This window comes from Oryctolagus cuniculus, chromosome 4, assembly GCF_051225735.1.
Source record: "Oryctolagus cuniculus isolate XC-2025 breed Fujian yellow rabbit chromosome 4, ASM5122573v1, whole genome shotgun sequence".
Classification (NCBI taxonomy): Eukaryota; Metazoa; Chordata; class Mammalia; order Lagomorpha; family Leporidae; genus Oryctolagus; species Oryctolagus cuniculus.
In genome coordinates, this window is record NC_142870.1 from 84,610,298 (window position 1) to 84,632,881 (window position 22,584).

The following is a 22,584-nucleotide window of genomic DNA, read 5'->3' on the forward strand; positions in this document are numbered from 1 at the left end:
GAGCCTTGCAATCTGAATATTCCGGTAGCAACCACTCCTTTCCTGTGCCACACTTTGCAAAGCTGTTACTCACCCAATGTGTAGATTTTGGGTCTCAAAGCAAGCGAGGGGTTCCATTAGGTACCAGTACCTCTATCTCACAGAAGGAACTGGCCTCCCAGAGGACACCCACCCAAGGCCAAAGAGCTACCAGGTGGGGAAACCAGGGCTAGAACCAAGTCTCAAATTCACTTCTTCCTTTTTTAAAAGATTTATTTATTTGAAAGGCAGAATTAGAGAGAGAGAGAGAGAGAGAGATCTTTCATTCACTGGTTCACTCCCAAATGGCCACATCAGCCAGAACCGGGACGATCTGAAGCCAAGAGCCAGGAGCTTCTTCTGGGTCTCTCCCATGGGTGCAAGGGCCCAAGGACCTGGGCCATCTTCCTCTGCTTTCCCAGGTGCATTAGCAGGGAGCTGGATCGGAAGTGGAGCAGCCGGGACTTGAACCGGCACCCATTATGGGATGCTGGCACCGTAGGCAGAGGCTTAACCCACTATGCCACAGCACCAGCCCGCATTTCTTCTGCTGCTGCGCCCGTACGACCTTCCCCAGGTGTACTGCCCCTTGCTCCAGTTCCCAACCTCACTCAGGTTGGTTACTTAACACTGGACACCTGCTAGGACCTGACCAGAAGAACAGAGCGGCAGATTTATAACACATCGCAGCACCGCCTTATGAGGCGATCACTGTCAATACCTGTCAAAGGGTCTGACCAGTCAGGGAGTCTGAAAGCTCCCTTCACTGTGACCTGAGAGAGGAGGGCCCCACACACCTGCTGTGTCTGCACACCTCTTTCAGACCTGATTGCAAGTTGCTCTTTTAAACAGGTCTGGTGGTGAGCACCAGTGAACGGTTCGTCCTGATGTCAGGGCCACTGGTATAGCCTGGCAGAGGAAGGCCAGGACAGGTCTCCCTGCGGGGGAGGCTTGGCGGGGGTGGGGGTGGCGGTGGAGGGGCCGGCAGCAGGGTGGGAGAGGAACTTCTGCAGGCTTTGTGGGTCTTGGCAGGGTGGGGCGGAGGGAGTGGGAATCACTCCCAAGCCCTGATCCGGAGCACAGAACTGACAGCGTGCTGGTGCGGAAGCCCCAGCCCTACCCACGCTCTCTCTCGGAGCTCCTGTGGGCACAGCTGCCAGAGTGGAACCCTCAGGAACGTGCCTGATGGTGCTAGGGCAGCATCCATGACATTTTGAGAAGTCTTTCCCACCCAGAAACATTCCTCCCTGCCTACTCCAGCCTCCTGCCTCCCTGGGCCGGAGACATCTTTCTTATCTGGCCCTTTGTGTTGCACAAGGCTTTCAATATCCATCAGTCCTCTATTAAAATGTCAATTCCCTGAAAAGGTCACTTAGGTAAGAGTCTGAGATAGCTGCTGTTGGCGGGGGAACAAACCGCAGAGGAGGCAGAAATGGGGACTTGACCTGCTTCACACACTTTGCAGGGTCCTTCAGAAAGGCCATGGGATGGAAACTTATTTTCTTGCAAAAATTTTTTGAAACCCATGCATTGTTTTTTCACAATGCATGTTTTCCACGAGCACCAAAATAAACTTTTAATTCCATTTTCCACAAACTTTCAAAGTATCCTCATAAATTAGTCCATATTTCCAAGGCAGTGAGACTTGCTGAGAGTTTCTTATTTTTTTTTAAAGATTTATTTTATTTTATTTGAAAGGCAGAGAGAGAGAGAGAGAGAGAGAGAGAGAGGGAGGGAGAGAATCTTCCATCTGCTGGTTCATTCTCTAAATGACTGCAATGGTCAGGGTCAGGCCAAAGCTAGGAACCCAAAACCCTATCCAGGTCTCCCACATGGGTGGCAGGGGCCCAAGTACTTGGGCCCTCTTCTGATGTTTTCCCAGTCACATTAGCAGGGAGCTGGATCAGAAGCAAAGCAGCCAGGACTCCAACCGGCATTCCGACGTGGGGTACCAGCTATACAAGCCGCAACTTAACCCCAGCTGTGGGTTACTCCTTTGTGCCATGGGGCCAGCCCCTGCTGGGGGTTTCCGACAGAGGGCAGTGGGGCGCCCTGAAGAGACTGGGGAAATGCACATCTGAGTTCTAAGGCTGGCTCTGCCATAAGCTCTGGGACCCACGCACAAGGACGAGGGTGAGGGCGAGGGTGAGAGCGCCTCACTTGCTCCATCTGCAAACAGAAGGAAGAGGACAGGAGCAGCACTGCAGTTCCGGCTCTCAGATGCGAAGGGTACAAGACCTTGGAGCGAGCGGTGACCCCTGAGCCGTGACGGCTAAGCTGGGAACAGAGGCGAGGGAGCAGCTAAGAACCAGTTCTCTTAGAGGAAGAGCCAGGATTTGAAGTGGGGGTGGGGGTCCTGGGGCTGCCAGTGCAGGGGGAGTGGGGAGACACTTCTCAGTTATAAGCTGCCTCTCATTCTCAGACCTGCTGCAGGTGGCCAAGGTTCCTTGCAGAGTATCTGGGTCACCTCCAAACGAACGCATCCCTGGTCTGAAGGATGCTGAAGGGAAAAGAGCGTGCACTTGGGGCCAGGAGACTGGAGCTCTGAGTGGCCTCAGGCAAGTCATTTCACTTCTCCGGACCCTAAAGTGGCCCTTAGATCCAGTGACCGTCCCCATGCCAGGAGCCACCGTGGCCTCCGAGTGTTGAGGTGCTGACAGCTCACTTAACAGGGGTATCCCCTGCTCTGGATTGGCCAAGGAGATGTCACCTCCAAACCAGACCTTGGTGAGGTTCAGGCACAACAGAGCCTCAAGATGAGCTCTGTCTCTGAAGCTCTCAGCAGTTTCTAGCCCAGGGCCATGGGGCTCTTCTGTTCTGACCCACTAAAGGAGGAAAGCAGGCTCACAAGTGGCCTTCACCTTGACTTGTTTGAAAATCTTGCTATTATCTACTCCGGCCCACACATTTTATCTCTGAGGATCTGAGGCCAGAGAGAGGAAGTGGCTTGACTGAGCCCTGTCACTCCAGGGCCTGGACCCATATCTCCCCTTTGCAGGCCTCCTACCACACTGCATTGTTTGGGTCTTCATTTGGTACAAATTCAAGGAGTTGGGAGTAACAAGCAGGATTCCAATTCTGTTCAAGCCAATTCCAAATGAACCAAGCTTCTCCAAACCAGAAGCCTCCTTCCCTAGAAAGTCAGGCAAGCTTCAAGGAAAAATCTCCTTTGCGTTGAGTTGGGGAGATAAACGTCTCCCAAGCTCCCCTCCTCAGCAAACACAAGTACAGCCTTCTACCCTTGGCTCCTCCACCTGGGCAGCGGCCTCGGGCTTTATCAGACCTGTTCTCCTAGCCTGGGATGGAATCACACCTCTCCTGCCTCTTTAGCATTGCCTGAGTGCCTGCTATGTGTAGTGAATCAGAGATGCTGAAAACATGGAAGCCGACCAGGAAGATGATTAATAATATGCAAGGGGAAGAGCTCTCCCACCCTCAGTCTACACCTGCTCTCCCAGGGCCGGGTCTCAGCAGACCAGCTCTCAAGGGTGGGTGCAAAAGGAGACCATGTTTCTCAGAAGGCTGCCACCCTGCCCACCATCAGTGTTGTCCCCAGGGAGACGGACTCTGCCCTCTCTCCCTCTCCCATTGCACATTCACACTGGGTGGGGGATCGGGTCTTGGTGAAGAGCATCACAAATATTTATCACTAAGCATCTATCAAGTGTGAAATCTGTGGGCATAAATGGGAAAGCAAACAAACAAACATGCAAGTGCCAGTTCCTGCCAACGCAAACCTAAAAACCAGGTTATAAGTCATAAAAGCCAGAGCATTGGTTTAAGAGTTTGTGCTCCTGGGTCTTTGTTCTTGTTGAACTTGGCAGGACATCACCGACCTGTGCCTCAATTTGCTCATTTCTAAGTAGGAGGCGGGGCCAGAGCATGGTTTAGGGTTGCAGGAATGGTGCTGGTTGATACCTACATGTTTGATTTATCTTTTTTTTTTTAAGGATTTATTTATTTATTTATTTGAAAGGCAGAGTTATACAGAGAGATCTTCCATCTGCTGGTTCACTCCCCAAATGGCCACAATGGCTGGGGCTGGGCCAGGCTGAAGCCAGGAGCTTCATCTGGGTCTCCCATGCGGATGCAGGGGCCCAAGCACTTGGGCCATCTTCCACTACCCTCCCAGGCACATTAGTGGAGAGCTGGATAGAGGTGGAGCAGCCAGGACTTGAACTGGCACCCATATGAGATTCTGATACTGTAGGCAGCAACTTGACTCACAGTGCCACAGCTCTAGCCCCTATCGTTCTCTTAAAATGTGGGCTTTCTTTGCTTTTAGATTTCAGGTCCAAGCTACATTTGTGGAGAGAAAAAGACATGAAGCCAGGGCCAGGTGCGGATCTGGGCAATAGAAGGCAGAGGGAGGAACCTGTTATGGGGAAGGAGTCGGGTGGGGGGAGGGCAGGAAAGGAGGCTGTCAGGACACTGTCCGTGGAGGGCTAGAAATCGGGGCCTTGGCGGTGCCAATGAACACCGAAAGAGAGGGACCGGGAGAGGAAAAGTGTTCCAGAGCCCACTAAATACTCAAACCACCAAGATGATGCTTGATCAGGGTGAGTGACTTCCTCGCCGGCAGCGGGAGTTGGGTCCAGGAACACTTGGGTGTTAAGACCAGGTGAATCCACAAGAACAGAAAAAGCCCCGGCTAACAGGGAGCCAGGTCCACATGTGGCCACATGCAGGAGGCCGGGTGCAGAGGGAGACTGTGGCCTGGAGCCCGGGACTCCAAGTGTGGGGCGGGGCTCCGGGCCGCAGGCCACGCCCACTTCTGGCTTTGTCAGGCATCACTTAGGAGCAGACGCCAGGGCTACGGATGCCCACTGCACGGAGGAAAGGGGTCTGCTTGCTCGATGAGCGGATCCCGTTAGAAAAGCGGGCAGCCAGCTTCTACAGGAATTTTTCTGTTTCTTATGATCCTTGGTGACCGCCAGGAGCTCCCCAGCGCGGGGCCGGGGGTTGAGTCCAGCAGCCAGTTCTCTCCTTGGCCCGGCAGAACTCTCAGAGGCAGTTTTCCGGGAGGAAACTGTGCTGCTTTCTCTGTGTGACCCACTCTTGCCGGGCCTGCCGGGCCGGGAGTGGGAGCTTCTCCGTAGGGGGCAGGTGTGTGTGCAGGGGGTGCGGTTGAGAGGGTCTGTAACCCCAGTTGTTACGCCATCCTGCTCCTCTCCCGGCCCCCTCAACCTACACGACCGGCTGTGGGCTGGAACGTGGGATGTCTGTGCGGAGGGCGGCGAACGCCGGCTCCGAGCTCTCCTGCCGCCGGAAGCAGCTCCGCCTGCCTTGCAGCGAAGCCTGCACGGTCAGACGGCGGCGGCGGCGGCGGATTGCTCACGCAGGAATGTGGTAGGTGTCTCGCTGCATTTCAAGTCCGGTGACGAAAAGGAGAAACACGAGCCTCGCCTGGCAGAAGGCGAAGTTCCGTGGGACTTCTCACGCGGGAGCTTTCTCAACGTGTGCTTCAGCTAATTAGTGAGCTGGCTTTTCTCACACCACTCTGGTCCCTCTGCGAGCTAGGAGCAAATTGATTTTGAGGGAACTTTTGTTTCCATGCAAAACATCTCTTCTTACGCGGGTGATATCACCCCTGGAAGACTGGGCTGTGAGAAGAGGTGAGTCACGTATCACCTTTGCATCTCCTAGAGTTACATCAGTCAGAGCCTCAGGTGCTGTGGGGACAGAAGCCAGAAAGAGGGGGGAGGGCCCGCTGGGAGGGAGGAAGGGAGCCCGGTTGCTCTCTAGTCTGTCTGTTTTCTTCCTCCTCCTCCTCCTCAACCCCCAAGCCTCTCCTTCTATTTATAAACTGGATGAGAGACAAGTGCCACGTATTGGTGGCGTCAGTTTAAATGCCATTTGTCTGCACTCTCTAACTAACTGCCATGCCCCCGTGGGCCACAGATGAAGACCAACCTTGGCGTTCTCACCAGCCACATAAACTGGGTAAGATACTGAACACACGCAGACCCTGCTCCACCCCCAAGTCTTAGCTCTATTATCTTCCTTCGGTTTTATGTCCTCATCAGTTGTGGATAACAGAAGCCCTTGGCACTGTGTGGGAACCCCTGGAAACGTGAGACCGAGTCACCCAGGAGAGCACCTGCCTGCCCATGGGTGTGGAAGGTGGCCCCAGGCGGCAGGCTGGGATCAGTCCCTGACCTCTTTCCACCTGGGAGCCTTCAAATCTCACTCCATCATGTGCATCTGAAGGATGTGGAGAGAGATGGGGCCTCTCAACCCAACCAGAACATAATAGGTCCAAAGCTTGGACATAGGCCCTTCGGAACAGACTGAATGTTTTTAAACTATTTCCCACCCACCCCCTCGGCCTTATGCCTGCCCGCGCCACTCCCATTAATTAGAAGGACAACCTCTCCCCCTCCCTTCTCCTCTGGCCCCAGTGAATTCCAGACTCTGCAGGATCTCTGGGCCTAGCTGCTGCAGGTTGTTTATGAAGAAAACAAAGCGGCCTCAGAACACCAGCAAAGGCCAAAGGCCGCGAGGGAGATCCATTTGGGCAACACAGGAAAAGAGGCCCGAGGGGGCAAAAGGAAAAAAGGCTTTGCAGAAGGCACAGTTTTTGTAGCCTCTCATTACAACTTGCAGCTGATCGGGTGTAGCCCAACCAGAGACATCTGTTTGGAGTTTACAACAGAAACAAACAGGCAGAATGCAGGAAAACTCCAAAATACACACACCCAGCCCAAGCCCCACCAGCTCCCTCCGCCCTGACCTCCACACTGTTCCCCAGCAGGCTAGCCTGGGCTGCGGAGGGGACCCGGCTCTGCAACCTGCCCAGCTGCCCGCCCGCCCCACCTGCACTGCCTCATGCACACTAAGGCTTTGCACTCTGTGGGGGCTTTCTTTAGGTCTCCAGTTCATCCTTAAAGCTCCTTGGGCTGTTTGGAAAGGAAAGGACTGTGTCTTCGCGTCCTCGGATTTGATCAGTGGAACCCACAGAAGGAGGTGGGAAAACACTCAATGACTTCAAAAGTCACAGGCCTCACAGGCCAAGATGGAAAACAGTACTCACCCCGGCCCCTCCAAAGGTTAACTCTGAACAACAGAAGTCCACACTCACGTGTAGCTTAATAAATGAAGAATAAACGGATGCCCTGGAGAAGACTGGCCCCCATACACAGGCCCCAGGCCCAGTCTGACCCCAGAAAGAAGGGTCCCTTCTCAAATCCTCTCCCAACACACATACACACACACAGCCCTCCCACGCCCACACCAGGCACCTGCAGCAGCACTTCGGACGCTTACCTGTTCTGTCCAATTTTCCTCTTTATTCTCTCCCCACTGGCAGGCAAACAGAACCAGAACAGTGCCACTCTTAAAAAATAACAAATTGCTTTATCCACATTTCTGTATATACAACCGCACAACATGTTACATGTTTCTTTTGCACAGCAAAAGGTATAAAACATCCAGCTCTGAGAACACAGTTAGGTACAAAAAAAAAGTCAAAAATACTTCACAACAGTGCAAAAATATTTTACACAGCGTCACGGAGTGAGATCTTCTGAACAGGAGGAAGGTGCGTGTGTTTCTAAAGGAGAGCTCCTTTTTTTAAGATATTAGATGTCTTTAACTGTAAACAACTTGCAGCTTGCTTTCACTCCCCCCCCCCCCAAATAAAACAGTTATTTGAGGAATTTGGCAGGTTTTCAAGGGTCTCAGTCTGAGGTAAACAGCACAAGCTCTGGAACCAAAGAGAACTGGAGGTGCAGAGGCCTCCCCAAAGGCTCAAACGTTTTTAATGACACGGCAATGACAGCGCAAGGCCCTCCCCTCAGGGGGGTTCGGGAAGGAAGTTAACCCCTCCTCGTCCGGCCCAGCTGTCCGCAAACAGGAAGCCGGGGCCAGGCACCTCGCGCCCCTACAGCCCCGGGGGCCCCCTCACCCCCATCTCTCCGTTGTGGGATTTCCAGGGGTCACACAGCACCCCCCACTAACCCTTGCGCAACCCGAGCCGCCTCCAACAGAGCGAAGTACTGGGGCGTAGCGGACGGGTTGAGGGTGGCTGCCGGAGAGAACTCAGAAGTGCCCCATTTCCCTGTCCCGGGACGAGGGACCAGGGACGGGGACGAGGTCGGAACCGCGGTTAGGGAGCCCCCGTGGGCGCGGCTCTCAGCCCGAGCGCGGCTCCTCGAGGCTGGCGCTGCCGGTGCTGCCGGACGGGTCCCCGGCGGGGACGGAGGCGGCGTCCGGGCCCCCGCCCTCGATGGAGCTCTCGCTGCCGGTGCTCTCGCCCGACAGCAGGCGCGTCACCCGCAAGTCGGCCTGCAGGGTGCGCACGTCGTTGCCGAAGCTGAGCTCGCCCAGGTCGCTAATAAGCTGCGACAGCTCGGCCTTCATGTCCGAGGCGCTGCCCAACAGCAGGGGCGGCGGCCCGGCGCCGGGGCCCACCGAGACCCCGCCGCCCCCCGGCGCCTCCTCGCGGTCGTTTTCCAGCGTGTCCAGCAAGTCCCCGCATTCCAAGTGCATGGCCACCACCAGCGCCCCTTGCGTCTCGGCCTCCCCCCCCTCCTCCTCCTCTTCCAAGCAGGCCTCGGGCTGCTCCTCCTCCCCTTCCTCCTGCAGCTCCTGCTCCTGCTGCTCGCCGAGCAGGTCCTCGGTGATGGAGCCGAGCTTGGGCGCGCTGCGGCTGCGCTCCACCGGCGGCTTGTAGCAGCAGGGTCCGTGCAGGAGCAGCTTGCGCAGCGGCACTAGCGGGATGGTGTGCGCGCCCACCAGCTCCTGCTGCTGGTGGCGCGCGTCGTCCCGCCGTTTGAGGCGTTTAAATTCCGCCAGAGCGTTGGCCGACGTCTGGTAGAGCAGCAGGGCCATGGCTTGCGCCTTCTCAGGCTTGGACACCAGCACGGCGTGGCAGCGCAACATGACTGCCTTGTGCTTTAGCTCGTGCCGGTACACCCAGGCGAAGACCTTGGGTAGTCGCGCGTCCGCCACGCAGTAGGTGACGCGGTGCAGCAGGTAGAGGTGGCCCGGGCGGCGCAGCGCGCGCTCTTCGGCGTGCACCATGCGGATCCCCTGCGCACTCACGGTCAGCTTCATCTTGGTGCCCTGACGGCCCGCCTCGCTTTTGCTCCAGATCTTGCCCACAGCTAAGTCGGTGCAGCCGTCGCCGCGCGCCTGGATGGTGGTGGCATTGCCCAGGTAGAGCACGGTGTAGGTGGGGTCCTCGCTGGTGATGTGCAGCTTCTTGCGCTTGGAGCGGAACATGCTGCCCACCCGGCTGAGCGCGCCTTCGGGGCACGCCCGCGCGAGCGAGCTGAGCGCCGAGTAGTGCAGGCTCACGGCGTAGCCCTTGGGCTTGGACGCCTGCCGCGGCGGCGCCTCGGCCAGCAGCTCGAACTTGTGCTTCTTCCACGGCAGCATCTCCGGAGGGCGCCCCGGCGCTGCTGGGCGGCGGCGGCGGAGCGCCGGGTGCGGGCCCCGCTGAGCCACCAGCCCCGGCCGGGCTCGGCCCGGGCAAGACCGAAAAATAAAACTCTGGGAGTAGGGAGTTGGAGAGGGGAGGGGACGAGAGGACAAATAGTGCTAGGGAACCCCGCGGGGGGTAGAGGAGGGAATATTGTTCCGAGTGTGCAAAAATAAAGGGGGAACGGGGGCGCGCGCGCACCGAATTAACCCAGCCTGGGAAAAGGAGGACCGCGGAGTCTCAGGCAGGCAACAAAAAGAGAAAGAGGATACGAGCGGAGCGGAAAATGTCTGAGAAACAAGCTAGATGCGCGCGAGCAAATATACGGAGGGTGCCCCCGGCCAAAGCGCCCGGGATGGTGCGAGGCTGTACGCGCACTCCTCCGCAAACGTAAAAAGGCACCCCCTGCCCCCAGCCCCGGGGACTGGGGCCAGAAGCCGCCGAAACTCTCCCGTGAGAGTGCCAGGGGCCAGTGCTCCCCACCCCCACGGGGCGCCGGCCACCGAGCGCCCCCGGCGGGGCTGGTCCCAGCTCAGCGGCGTGCCCGGAGAGCGGTCGGGCGGTGGGTCCGGCTGGCGGCGGGGGCCCAGCGCAGCAGTCCTGCTGGGGCTCACCGCATCCTTGCTCCGGCCGCTCACTGTCCGGGCTGGCTCGGCCGGGGCAGCGCTGGGCTCCGAGGGCGGGGCGCGCGCATGGCCGGCTCCGGGGCCCGCCGCTACCTCATTCCTTCCCTCACCGGCTGTCCTCGGTCGGCTGCTCGCCTCTGCAGCTCGCCCTCTCCGGTGCCGCGAGCCGTAGCTGGCTCGCCCGCCTCACATCCTTGCCGTCCGGGAGGAAGATCTCGGGTAAATATAGGCCGGCACGAACCATTCGCCGCGCGGGGACAGGGGAGGAGCAGGCCAGAGGAGAGGATCCGTTTCGGACTCCGACGCCCGACGGATTCCTGGTCTCTTAAAGGGACCCGGTTGCGCCATTGGCCAAGGGAGGGGGGAGACCGGTCCAATCCCGCGATTACATTCCAAATTAACCAGCCTCTCTTTTAAGTATGGAAAGCACCGAGACTTGGCTGTACCCAACTGCAAAGGGAACTGGAACTCTGGCACTCCACCCCCAGGCTGAATTGCAACTCACGGAATAAATGTAGGACTAGATCGAAACTTCTGGGGGAGGTAGTGGAGGATGAGGTTGTACGGTCTAATTTCCGGTGCGAAAAGGTTGGGGAAATAGTGTTTTCCTCCTCGTATGACAGCTCTCTGAGAATCGCTGGGTGCTGTTTAGTATTACTGTTTTCAGAATTTCATTCTATTACAAGGGAAGGGGACAAAGACACTCACTTCCCACTATCTTGAAGCTTGGAATCCATAGGGAGACAGCAAAAAGCCACGGTGAATGCCAAGGTGTCTGCAGTGAACTGTATGGGGATAACATACACTCAATAGATGCTTCCAGCTCCTGACCCCAGCCTGACAGGCCTCAGTGGGGAGCAGTTTTCTGAGAGGCATACAATGTCTTAGTAATACTTGTGTGTGGTTGTCCAGTTTACTTTGGCAGGCCAGTCATTCAGTTTTATTATGTCATTGACACATTTTGGATGCGAATTCCTAATAAAACTTCAAATGACAGTGCTTTATTTGGGTGTCATATAATGCCTGACCCCCCTCCGAGGGGAGTCACAATGGCATTAATCATGCTTTTTTTGTTTTGTTTTTTCCTGTGCCAAGTGGACAATGTTTTAATCATCTGGCTTGACCCTTGGTCAGGAACTCATTGCTGAGCCCTTGAAATCACCTGCTTGCCTCTCCAGTCTGTGCTGCTGAGAGCAGAAAGACTGGGAGCTGGACTATGTGAGCCACGGTGGGACCACGCTGCAGGAGACTCCCGGCTGGTCCTTCCCATCGCCCGTCCGCTGAGGGTTTTGAATGTGTCTGGGCTTCCATTCCAGATCCTCATTTCAGAGCCATGGTGGCTACTCCTGGCCACTTTTAACCTTCCTTTGAACTCTAAAGCAATTTTTCTCGGGGTCATAGGTGCTGAGTTTCAATTTAACTAACTTTTCTGAGTACCTTTTGGCGCTAGTAACAGACCCAACCCCTGGCTCCAAGAAGCGCCCAGTCCAGTGAAGGATGTAAACTCCACCCAACTCTGGGCTTTGTCTGGAATGCTGGACTCCGGGTCCCCAGTGTGGGGTACAAATAAGCACCCAGTAAATGCTGAATTGACGAATGAGAGGTGTGTGTGAAAAGAAGACAGGGTGAGCTAAGTGCTGTGAGAAAGACACAAATACCATGAGAAGCTGGAAGAAGAAAAGGTTCATTAAAAATCAGAACAGCCTTCATGGAGGTGGTGATGTTGTAGGGGAAAACAAGATTTTTCCAAACAGGAAAGGACTGAAGGCTTTCCAGGTAGAGAGGACAGCAAAATGACAGAAGCATGAAAATACATTCCCACGTACAGATTACGATGGGACTGAATGACTGTAACAATGAAAGGAGAAAGTTTCCTGATCTTGCTCTTAGGACCTCTGCAGGTCCATTTTCAGTTGCTATAACAAAATATCTGAGGTCAGGTAACGTATAAAAACGGAGTTTGTCTTCAGCCTGTATTTGGGGGAGGCTGGAAATCCAAGATCGGGTGGCTCCACCTATTCAGGGTCTGGTGCAGGCTTCTTTGGGGATGGCATCACAGTGCTGGGACTGTGTGTGGCAAGGATGACTCGGGGAGACAGGAAACCAAGGGATCCAGGGGTCAGGCTCACCTTTTCCCCACCCGTTCTCGTGGGAGGAACTACATCAATCCCTTGTGGGGGCAGAGCGCCCATGACCTAATTACCTTGCACTAGGCCCCGCCTCTTCAAGGTTCTGCCACACTGTGAACCTTTGGGCAGCTCTCAGATCATATCCAGACCACAGCAGGGCCCTCCTAGTCTGCCTTTTCACTGCAGACTGGCCTTCTGGGGTCCTTCGAGTAGAGCCGTAACGCCCTCCTCTCCTGCTTCATGGAAGGGTGTCAGACACCCTGTGACAAGAGCTGCTTAGGACTTTAATACGCCATGGGAGCCGACAGGAATTCTCTTCTGCTCACATTTCTGAAACAGCTTGCAGTGGCAATGAAGTAGACCCCATGTGCTCCAAAGGCTGAAAATGCTGATGAAAACTACTGAATTCACCTGTGCTAACTGGCTTTTACTGGTCCATGATCTCAAAGTCTAAACCCTACAGAAGCAAACATCGTGCTCAAGGAGTTAACCATTTCTAAGTGGCTCAGAGGTGCAAGGGTCAAAAGGGTTGGAAAGGAGGAAGAGGGAGCGATGGTGGGAACAGAGTGAGGCCTGCTCTCAGCCTCTGCAGGAGGCACCACCTTGCACCTCACGCATGGCGGAGCAACCAGGGCACCAGGGTGGTGGGAAGGAGTCCACTGGCCAGCCCGTCTCTGACGCACATGTCCTCAGAGCTGCTCCTGCTACCCAGTCCCTGTCATGTCTTGACTGCCTTCTTAGCAAGCTTGTTTTCAACTTCAGGACAGCAGAGATTCTGGGCAAATTGGGCCCTCTGGTGTGCGAGTCCTGCTCGGCAACCCAGGAGGAGAACCCACAGTCTCCCAGCGGCCTGCACCAGCCTCTGGGCCCACTTCACCTTGTGGGGAGAAATCGGCCACCCCCGCTGCGAGCACACACGTCGCAACTGAAACTGCCTGGTGCCAGCTGGGAAAGCTGGCCTCGCCCTTTATGAGCCCACAGCACAGACCCAGGACAGAACATCTGCAGAGTGGGGCTCGGAAATGTCTGCACTTTTTAAGGACACTGCCCCATCTACTGGTAGCCAGCAGAAGTGCCACTTGGTGGGATGGTTTCTCGTAAAGCTAAGCCCGTGGTTGAATCAATATGCTGCCAATCACTGCTGGAAGAAAATGCTGCGGCCAGGGGTTCTGGCCCCTGGCATGATGTCTCAGAAAAAGCTTTTCTTCCTCACCCAAGGTCCTTGGGCTCACTTTCTCCCTCTTTATGTCTTGTATAATTCCCTCTCCACCCCTTCCTCCAACAACCCATTGAATGGACATTGACTTCAGAGGTGACAAATGATGAATCTGGAAGCTTCTAAGCCATTCAATGAATATTTGTTGAGTGTCTATGTGACATGGTTGCTGGGGGTACAGCATAAAGAAGACAGGTGTTTGCCTTCATGGGATTTAGAGCTAACGTGGAGACAGATAATTACAAGTAATTAATACAATATCAGGCAGTGACAAGTCTCTGAAGAAAAGGAAGCAGTGTTAGTAGTAGAAGATGCTGGCTGGTTTAGACAGCACGGTCAAGAAATGTGTTGCCCTGGGCCGAGGCCTGAATGAGATGGAGGCAGCCGTGCAAAGATAAGGGGGGCAGTCTAGCCCATGCTGGCCAGTATGGCAGTCCCTGGCCACATGTGGGTACTGAGTATCTGAAATACAGCTGACCAGATGGAGATGAGCTACAATGTGAAATAAACTCTGGATTCTGAAAACAAAGAAAGAATATATGATGTCTCAATAATTTTACATGAACTGGTAAAATGATAATATTTTAACTATGCTGAATTCAATAAAATATAGTATTAAAAGCAAGGGCCAGGGCCGGCGCTGTGGCATAGCAAGGTAAAGCCACTGGCTGCAGTGCTGGCATCCTCCTTTATGGGTGCTGGTTCGAGTCCAAGCTGCTCCACTTCCCATCCAGCTCTCTGCTATGGCCTGGGAAAGCAGCAGAAGATGGCCCAAGTCCTTGGGGCCCTGCACCCACATGGGAGACCAGGAAAAAGCTCCTAGCTCCTTGCTTCAGATTGGCCTACCTCTGGCCGTTGCAGCCATTTGGGGAGTGAAAAAGTAGATGGAAGACTTCTCTCTCTTTCTCTGCCTCTCTGTAATTCTGCCTTTCAAATAAATAAATATTTAAAGGAAAAAAAAATAGGGGCCAGCATTTGGCCTAGCAGCTAAGACGCCTGTGCCCTATACCAGAACATCTGGATCTGATCCTTGGCCTTGGCTCCTGATTCCAGCTTCCTGCTAATGCAGACCCTGGGAGGCACCAGTGGTGGCTCAAGTGATCGAATTCCTGCCACCCACATGGAGACCTGCATTGGGTTCTGGGCTCCTGGCTTCAGCTCCAGCCAAGGTATGTTGTAGGCAGTTGGGGAGTGAACCTGTAGAAGGGGGTGCTTTTTTGGTCTCTGTCGCTGTGCCTGTCAAATAAATAAATCAATACTTTAAAAGAATAAAATTAATTTTGCCTGTTTCTTTCATGTGGCTACTAGAAATTTTTTAAATCACATATATGAACAACATTGTCCTAGGCAAAGGGCACAGCTGAAGTGGAGAACTCAAAAGATTCAAGAGAATGAGCTCAAAAGGTTCAAGGACTCTCCACGTTCAAAATCCCGCTGCACGATCCCAGCCGTCGTCATTCCTGACTCTATCACACCAGCTTCTTAACCTTCGCAAGCCCTCTGGGAGCCGCATGGCACCGCTCGCGGAGTGGACTCACGTGTGGTTGCATCAAAATTCCCTGGACTGTTGCCTGATCCCCCTCTATATCCACATCTCTGGAGCGGGGCCAGGGAGTGTGCATGCCCAGGCTCTCCTGGGTTCAAACACACACTAATGTTCGCAGAGCTCCGGCCTAGCCTCTTTTGGTTCTCCCACTACCAGCTCCTTCTTGAGCTGTTATCATCCCTCCTCCCACCCAAAACATGCATGAGCCACTCCCCACAGCCTGTGTGCTCTGCCTGCAGCTGGCCTGCTGGGTGGAATCCCTCGGTCAGTGACGTATTGCACACTGTGACCTCGTCTAGAAAGGCAGAATGATGTGCCCCTCCCCCCAAAACATGTCAAGCTCCCAATCCCTGAAACCTGGGAATCTGTTCCATTCCAGGGCCCAGGGGAACTGACACTGCAGATGGAATTAAGGCTGCCAACCAGCTGCCCTTAAAATAGGGAGATTAGCCCGGATTATCCAGTCGGGGCCAGTGTCATCACACAGGTCCCTAAACATGGAAGAGGGAACCTGAAAAGTGGTATGTGCAGTCAAAGAAGCCAGACACCAAGGATCATAGATTGCAGGGCTCCATTTGTATGAAATATCCAGGATAGGTGACTCCACAGGGACAGATCGCAGGCTGATAGCTGCTAGCCGCTGGGAGGAGGAGGAAGCAGGGAGCAAGTGCTCAGTGTATACAGGTTCCTTACTGGGCTGATGAAAATGTTTGGAACTAGACAGAGGTGCTGATTGTACAACATTGGGAGTGTACTAAATGCCATGTATCTATTTATGTAAGGCAGACAGAGAGAGAACGAGAGCTTCCTTCTACTGGTTTCACTTCCCAAATGCTCACAACAGCCACAGCTGAAGTTGCAAACCAGGAATTCCATCCAGATCTCCCACATGAACCCAATTACTTGAGTCATCACTGCTGCTTTCCAGGGCCTGCAATAGCAAAAAGTGCCAATCAGGAGCCAGAGCCAGGACTTGAACCCAGGTACTCCAATGTGGCATATAGATATACTAACACATTGCTTAACTACTAGGCCAAACGTGTGCCCCTCAAATGCCATTTTATTTTTCCCCTTAAAATGGTTAATTTTGCAGCTGGCAGTGTGGTGTAATAGGTAAAGCAGCTGTCTGCCACACTTCTATCCCATATGGGGGTCAGTTCAAGTCCAGGCTGCTCCACTTCCAATCTACCTCCCTGCTAATGGCCTGAGAGAAGCAGCGGAATATGGCCCAGGTGTCTGGGCTCTTGCCATCCAAAGGGGGAGACTGGATGAAGCTCCTGGCTCCTGGCTTCAGCCTGGCCCAACCCCGGCCATTGGGACTATCTGGGGAGGGACTCAACAGATAGAAGATATTTCTCTCTCTCTTTCAAATAAATAAATCTTTTTTTTAGAAAAAATGGTTAATTTTGGGGCCAGCACTGTGGCGTAGCAGGTACATCTGCCACCTGCAGTGCTGGTATTCCATATGGGCACTGGTTCGAATCCCAGCTGCTCCACTTCCAATCCAGCTCTCTGCCATGGCTTGGAAAAGCAGTAGAAGATGGCCCAAGTCCTTGGGGCCTTGCACCTGTGTGGGTGACCCTGAAGAAGCTTCTGGCTCCTGGCTTTAGATCAGCGTAGCTCCAGCCACTGCGGCCAATTAGGGAGTGAACCAGTGGTTGGAAGACCTCTCTCTCTCTCTCTCTCTCTCTCTCTCTACCTCTTCTCTCTCTGTGTAACTCTAACTTTCAAATAAATAAATATTTGTTTAAAATGGTTCATGTTGGCCGGCGCCACGGCTCACTAGGCTAATCCTCCGCCTAGCGGCGCTGGTACACCGGGTTCTAGTCCTGGTTGGGGCGCCGGATTCTGTCCTGGTTGCCCCTCTTCCAGGCCAGCTCTCTGCTGTGGCCAGGGAGTGCAGTGGAGGATGGCCCAGGTGCTTGGGCCCTGCACCCCATAGGAGACCAGGAAAAGCACCTGGCTCCTGGCTCCTGCCATCGGATCAGCGTGGTGCGCCGGCCGCAGCGCGCCGGCCGCGGCGGCCACTGGAGGGTGAACCAATGGCAAAGGAAGACCTTTCTCTCTGTCTCTCTCTCTCACTGTCCACTCTGCCTGTCAAAAAAAAAATAAATAAATAAATAAAATGGTTAATGTTATAAGAATCTCAATTTTTAAAAAAAATTATTTATTTGAAAGTCAGAGTTGGGGCTGGAGCTGTGGTGTAGTAGGATAAGCCTCTGCCTGCAGTACCGGTATCCCATGTGGGTGCCAGTTCATGTCCCAGGTGCTCATCTTCCAATCTAGCTCTCTTCTGTGGCCTGGGAAAGCAGTGGAGGGCCACTGCACCAACATGGGAGACCTGGAAGAAGCTCCTGGCTCCCAGCTTCAGATGAGCTCAGCTCTGGCCCTTGAAGCGGATGGAAAATCTTTCTCTGTCTCTCCTTCTCCACACCTGTAACACTACTTCTCAAATGAATGTTTGAAAATCTTTTTAAAAAATGAAAATAAAAGAGTTATACACAGAGAGAGAAAGAGAGAGGGAGAGAGGGAGAGAGAGAGAGAGATCTTCCATCTACTGGTTCACTTCTCAAATGACTGCAATGAAGCCAGAAGCCTGCAGCTTCATTCCAGTAGCCTACATGAGCAGCAGGGGCCCATATACTTGGGCCACCTTCTGCTTCTTTTCCCAGGCTATTAGCAAGGAGCTGGATCAGAAGTGGAGCAGCCAGGACACAAACCTGTGTCCATACAAGATGCCAGCATCACAGGTGGTGGCTTTACCTGCTATGCCACAATGCTAACCCTTTAGCTCATTTTTTAAAAGATTTTATTTATTTTAAAGGCAGAATGACACACAGAGAGAAGGGGAAACAGAAATCTTCCATCTGCTGGTTCACTCCCCAAATGGTCACAATCGCCAGGGCTGAGCCAGGCCAAAGCCAGCAGCCTGGAACGCTATCAGGGTCTCCCAAGTGGGTGGCAGCATCTTTTGCTGCTTTCCCAGGCGTGTTATCCAGGAGCTGGATTGGAAACAGAGCAGCCAGAACTTGAACTGGTGCTATGACCATGGTGCTGCAGGGAGTGATTTAACCTGCTATGCCACAATGCTGGCCCCTCATCTCAAGTTTTTTAAAAAATAGGAGCCACAGGGGAAGGTCAGAGTGAAGCAATATGAGAACTCAATCCACCCTTGCTGGCTTTGAAGACAGAGTAGGAGCTGAGGTTAAAGGATGCAGGCGTCCTGTAGGAGCTAGCAAAGGTAAGGCCTGAATCTCCCCCCGGAGCTTCCAGAAAGGAACACAGCCCTCCTCATACCTTGATATTGGCCCAGTAAGATGCACCCCAAACTCTAACCTGCAAAATGGTAAGTATGTGTTGACTTCAGCCAAGTCTGGAGCCATCTGTGACACATCTCCATCCATTCATCTTGTCCCTGACTACCCCCCTCCCCCTGCCCTCCCATCAAGTACTCTTGTCATTGAATACTCAACTCCCCTCCAGTTTCCCGAGGGTGCTGCTTCCCTCAGAGTGAGGCAGAGCTGACCTGGTGCTGCCCCAGCAAAAGCGAGGCAGTTAGAGGAATCCTCACTTGTGGCCTGGTCCCACCTGAGCTGCTCACACAGCACATGGCCCTCTCCTCCAGGCCCAGAGTCTCTCTCCTGAGCCTGTTTCCTCAAAGCCATTCTCTACGCTGTTGCCAAACACCAAGCTGACATTGTACCTCTTCCATCCGACCCACGATGGCTTCCCACCAACCACAGGGTGCAAACCCAGTTCCTCACTATAGCACACAAGAATTATCAGGTAGCCACCTGCCTACCTCTCACCTCTCATTCTTCCCCTAAACTAGCCTCGAAATTTATGCTCAACAACAGCAGATAGCCGAAGCTTCTCCTCATGCTCACGAACTGGGTTTTTCTCTTCTTGCCATGGGTCCTGTGGTTTAGCTAACTGGAATGACCTCCTACTGCCACTTCCCCTCCACAACTCCTGGGCTTTTCTTTTTTTAGATTATTTATTTATTTGAAAGTCAGAGTTACAGAGAGAGAAAAGGGGAGAGAGAGAGAGAGATTTCTCCACTCACTGGTTCATCCCCATATAGCTGCAATAGCCAGGACTGGGCCAAGCCAAAGCCAGGAGCTAGGGGCTTCATATGGGTCTCTCAGGTAGGTGGCAGGGGCCCAAGCACTTGGGCCATCTTCCACTGCTTTTCCCAGGCCATTAGCAGAGAGCTGGATCACTGATGGAGCAGCCGGGACAGGACCTACTTCCCACATGGGATGCTGGTGCTGCAGGTGGCAGCTTTACCTGCTACACCACAGTGGCAGCCCTGGCTGACTTTTAAGAGCCCGCTGAGCTAGCGACTTCTCCAGGAAAATGTCCTGGGCCTATCCAGCTCCTTCCCTCTGCTCCCTTGTGTGGGGCTCTGCACTTGCCTTGTTAATAACATTAGCATTTTCAACTCTTTGCTTCCCCCACCAGCTTATGAGCTCCCTGAGGGTGGGACTGTATGTTATTCATTGTCTGTGCTCCCCACTCCCAGTGCAATGCCTGTGGCCAAGTCACTGCATGGTGAATGTGGAATGAACGAACACTGACCGTCTACTCATTTTCACAGTAGTGGGACTGTCCTAAGCACAGACTGATAGCATTGGAAGAACCCTTAAAATACTCTGCCAAACCCCTCACCTGTTTTACAGATGAGGAACTGTGGCCCTGCAAGGGCACATGCATGGTCACGTGGCGATTTAGTGGCCATGCCAAGGTTGGCACTCGGGTAGCCTGAATCTCAATTCAGGGCTCTTTCCTTCTGCTAAACAGAAGCCAAAGACCTGGGATCACATCAGCGCACAGAATCCGCATCCTGCGCCTGCTCTCCCGCCATGAGGGCAGGGTTTCGGGGACTTACGGATTCATTTGGGGAACTTAGCAGGAGCAGCCTCATCAGTCAAACAATTTTCTCCCTGTGCTCTGACTGAGCACCCACTGGGCCCCCAAATGAAAACTCCACTTGTTGACGGCTTGCACCGCTCCCAAAGAGGTTGGAGTCACGCGTGACTGTCATGGCAGCCACCAGTGAGACTTTGGTCTCCATAGTGGTCAAGATCATGTTCAGGTCCATTGTGTTCCTCTGCTCTGCCTGGTAACCTTTTCACTTGCCCAAGACCCCCAACTGTAAGCTTGTAGAACAGGGAGTTTGTCCAGTGCCCATTATTGAGAAGTTTGTGCTAGTCTCTTCATTTGCCGGAGGGGAAGGACTGAGGCCTGGTGACATTAAGAAACTTGCCCAAGATCCCCGAAGTCAGCATTCTTTGTGTTTGAGTCAGGCTGGGGCCCGATTGCTGGGGGCCTTGGATGGCAGGTGGAGGCATCGTCCAAGCTGTGGTGATTCACTGGAGGCACCGGAGCAGAGATGTGCCGTCAGATACCCAGAGAAGGAAGGGAAGCAGCCCAGACACCAGGCCCTGGCCTGACACTGAGGGTCCCAGAGCGAGCTGCCGCCCCTCTCTGGGCCTCTGCCTCCCAGGTGATGAGTCGAGCACACTCCCTTCCAGTGCTGAGACTGCAGGGAGCCATGTTAGTTTCCTGGGGCTGCCATAAGAGATGACTGTAAACAGCAGGACTCTGTTCTCTCACAGCTCTGCATGCCAGAAGGAAGCCTCATCCTTGCTTCTTCCTAGTTTCTGGTGGTCGCCTGCAATTTTTGGCTCCTGGGTCAGAGACACATTGCTTCCATCCCCAACACTGACGTCACATGGCCTTCTCCCTCTGTCTCCTGTGTAGGTGTCCAAATGTGTCTCTGCTTCTTCTTTTTTTCTAAAGATTTATTTATTTTGAAAATCAGAGCTACAGAGAGGGAGGGAGAGACAGAGAGTGGGACCCTCCATCCACTGCTTCACTCCCCAGCTGGGCCAGGCTGATGCCAGGAGCCAGGAGCCAGGGGCTTTATCCAGATCTCCCACATGGGTGGCAGGGGTCCAAACACTTGGGCATCTTCTGCTGCTTTTCCCAGATCATTAGCAGGGAGCTGGATGGGAAGTGGAGCAGCCGGGACTCGAACTGGCACCCATATAGGATGCAGGCACAGTAGGCGGCCTCCACAACACCAGCTGCTAAATGTGTCTGTTCTTATAAGGACAGCAGTCATTGCATGAGGGCCCACCCGAATCCAGCATAATCTTCACTTTCCAAATAAGGTCATGTTCACAGGTGCTGTGGGTTCCTTTTGAGGAACCTCAGTCAATTCAAAATAGAGGCCATGGAAGGAGATCGAGGAGCGAGAGAGGAACGATTGACAAAACCAGAAGTCTACAAACTCGGGAGGTTACCCTGCGGCCCAAGCTCCTGAAATGTCCTCACTGGGCCCCTTGCCACAGAGCCTCTCCTGCCATGGGCTGTTTGCGTGGAATGTTGGCCATGTGGACGAGGCCCCCTGCAGAAAAGCAAATGCGTGGGAAGGGAGCCAAGAAAAGGGAAACCATTCACCTTTCAAGTGAGCCTTCTCATCAGTGCCACCAACCACAGGGGCCATGCTGCAGCCGTGACCCAAATCTAGTCCCAGAAAAGAAACACCTGAGGGGAAGTGGGTGTTGGAGGTGGGGACAGGGCCAGTGAGGAAGGATCAGGTGGGCTTGTCCCCTGTGATGTGAAGGGAGAAGTCCAACCCCCTGCGTGTCTAGCTTTAGAACAGAAACCCTGAATCAGAAAGAAAGAGTAGAAAACCAGAAGCAAAGGGAAGTGGTTATTTTTAGCATCTCCATCTGTAACAATACTCATAACTGATGGCTGAATTTGCTAGATGCTCCCTCACGTCCATCATCTCAGCCATCTCCTGACAGACGGCAAGGTGTGACCCTCTCCCCAAGTTCACAGCCCCCTCCCCACCCCAGACACCCTTGCTGCGACCATCCTTGCTCCCCTTTCTTTCAGCTCCTGGGGTGACCCAGGTGGCACTCCGTGGTCAGGTGTGTGCTGAGCACCTTAGTGGTCACCCGTTCCAACATCGACTGTGAGGCACAAACCCGATTTAGGACATCTGGACTCTTGGTTATGTAGCCTTTGCTTAAACACCCCCAGTGGCTGGTAGCTCACTACCTTACAAAGCTATGCTTTCCATCTTTGAGCCACTGCGACTGTGAGCAGGTTCAGACACATTAAACCTAAAATTGCAACTCTGTGGTTTCTGCTCTTGTGCTCTGGGTCTGCTTCCCTTGTCTACTCAGAACAACTTTCTCCGCTTCCCTGAGACAGCCCTACATGTATACTCCTAGTGTCCCTCCTCCTCCTGCTGGCGACACTTCCTTTACCTTGGCCTCTTCCAACATCGCTCCGCCCTCCTTCACCACCCAGGTTTACGTGCTAACACATACTAGTGTGTTTAGTACTGACTTAAGGAAAAGGGTCACATTTAGAGGCAAAACATTAAGATCCCAGGATTCAGACAATCCTCCCAATGGAGTAGGATCTACCAGGTGGTGTAGTCCATGGCTCCACTTCTGACTTGAGCCACATGACCCAGAGGATTCCCCATCAGGCTGACCACTGCCAAATTGTAATCTCTCCCAGGCAAGGAGTTTGTCAGTGCTGACTCCTCAGAGCCTAGTAACGAATGAATGGGATCAGCCCAGCACCGCCTACCTGTG

General features: G+C 53.8%; 1 protein-coding gene and 1 long non-coding RNA gene across 3 annotated transcripts; one reads left to right on the top strand and one right to left on the bottom strand.

Annotated features, from left to right (window-relative positions):
- Positions 1–7,354: 7,354 nt before the first annotated feature.
- On the bottom strand, positions 7,355–10,500 carry FAM43A (family with sequence similarity 43 member A). Its single transcript, XM_008266697.5, has one exon. It carries the CDS (start codon positions 9,397–9,399, stop codon positions 8,152–8,154), a length of 1,248 nt encoding a protein of 415 aa, XP_008264919.3. The 5' UTR covers positions 9,400–10,500; the 3' UTR covers positions 7,355–8,151.
- Positions 10,501–11,776: 1,276 nt separating this feature from the next.
- On the top strand, positions 11,777–15,783 carry LOC149127029 (uncharacterized). Of its 2 annotated transcripts, none has more exons than XR_016232450.1 (3): positions 11,777–12,708; positions 12,960–14,582; positions 14,761–15,783. It is a non-coding gene; the product is annotated as an uncharacterized LOC149127029 (long non-coding RNA). The 2 variants fall into 2 exon arrangements; XR_016232451.1 differs by having other exon boundaries at positions 11,781–12,708; positions 14,467–14,582.
- Positions 15,784–22,584: the final 6,801 nt, after the last annotated feature.

Bases quoted from the DNA above. Each gene is read 5' to 3' on its own strand.
- FAM43A (XM_008266697.5), bottom strand. From the start codon at position 9,399: ATGCTGCCGTGGAAGAAGCACAAGTTCGAGCTGCTGGCCGAGGCGCCG.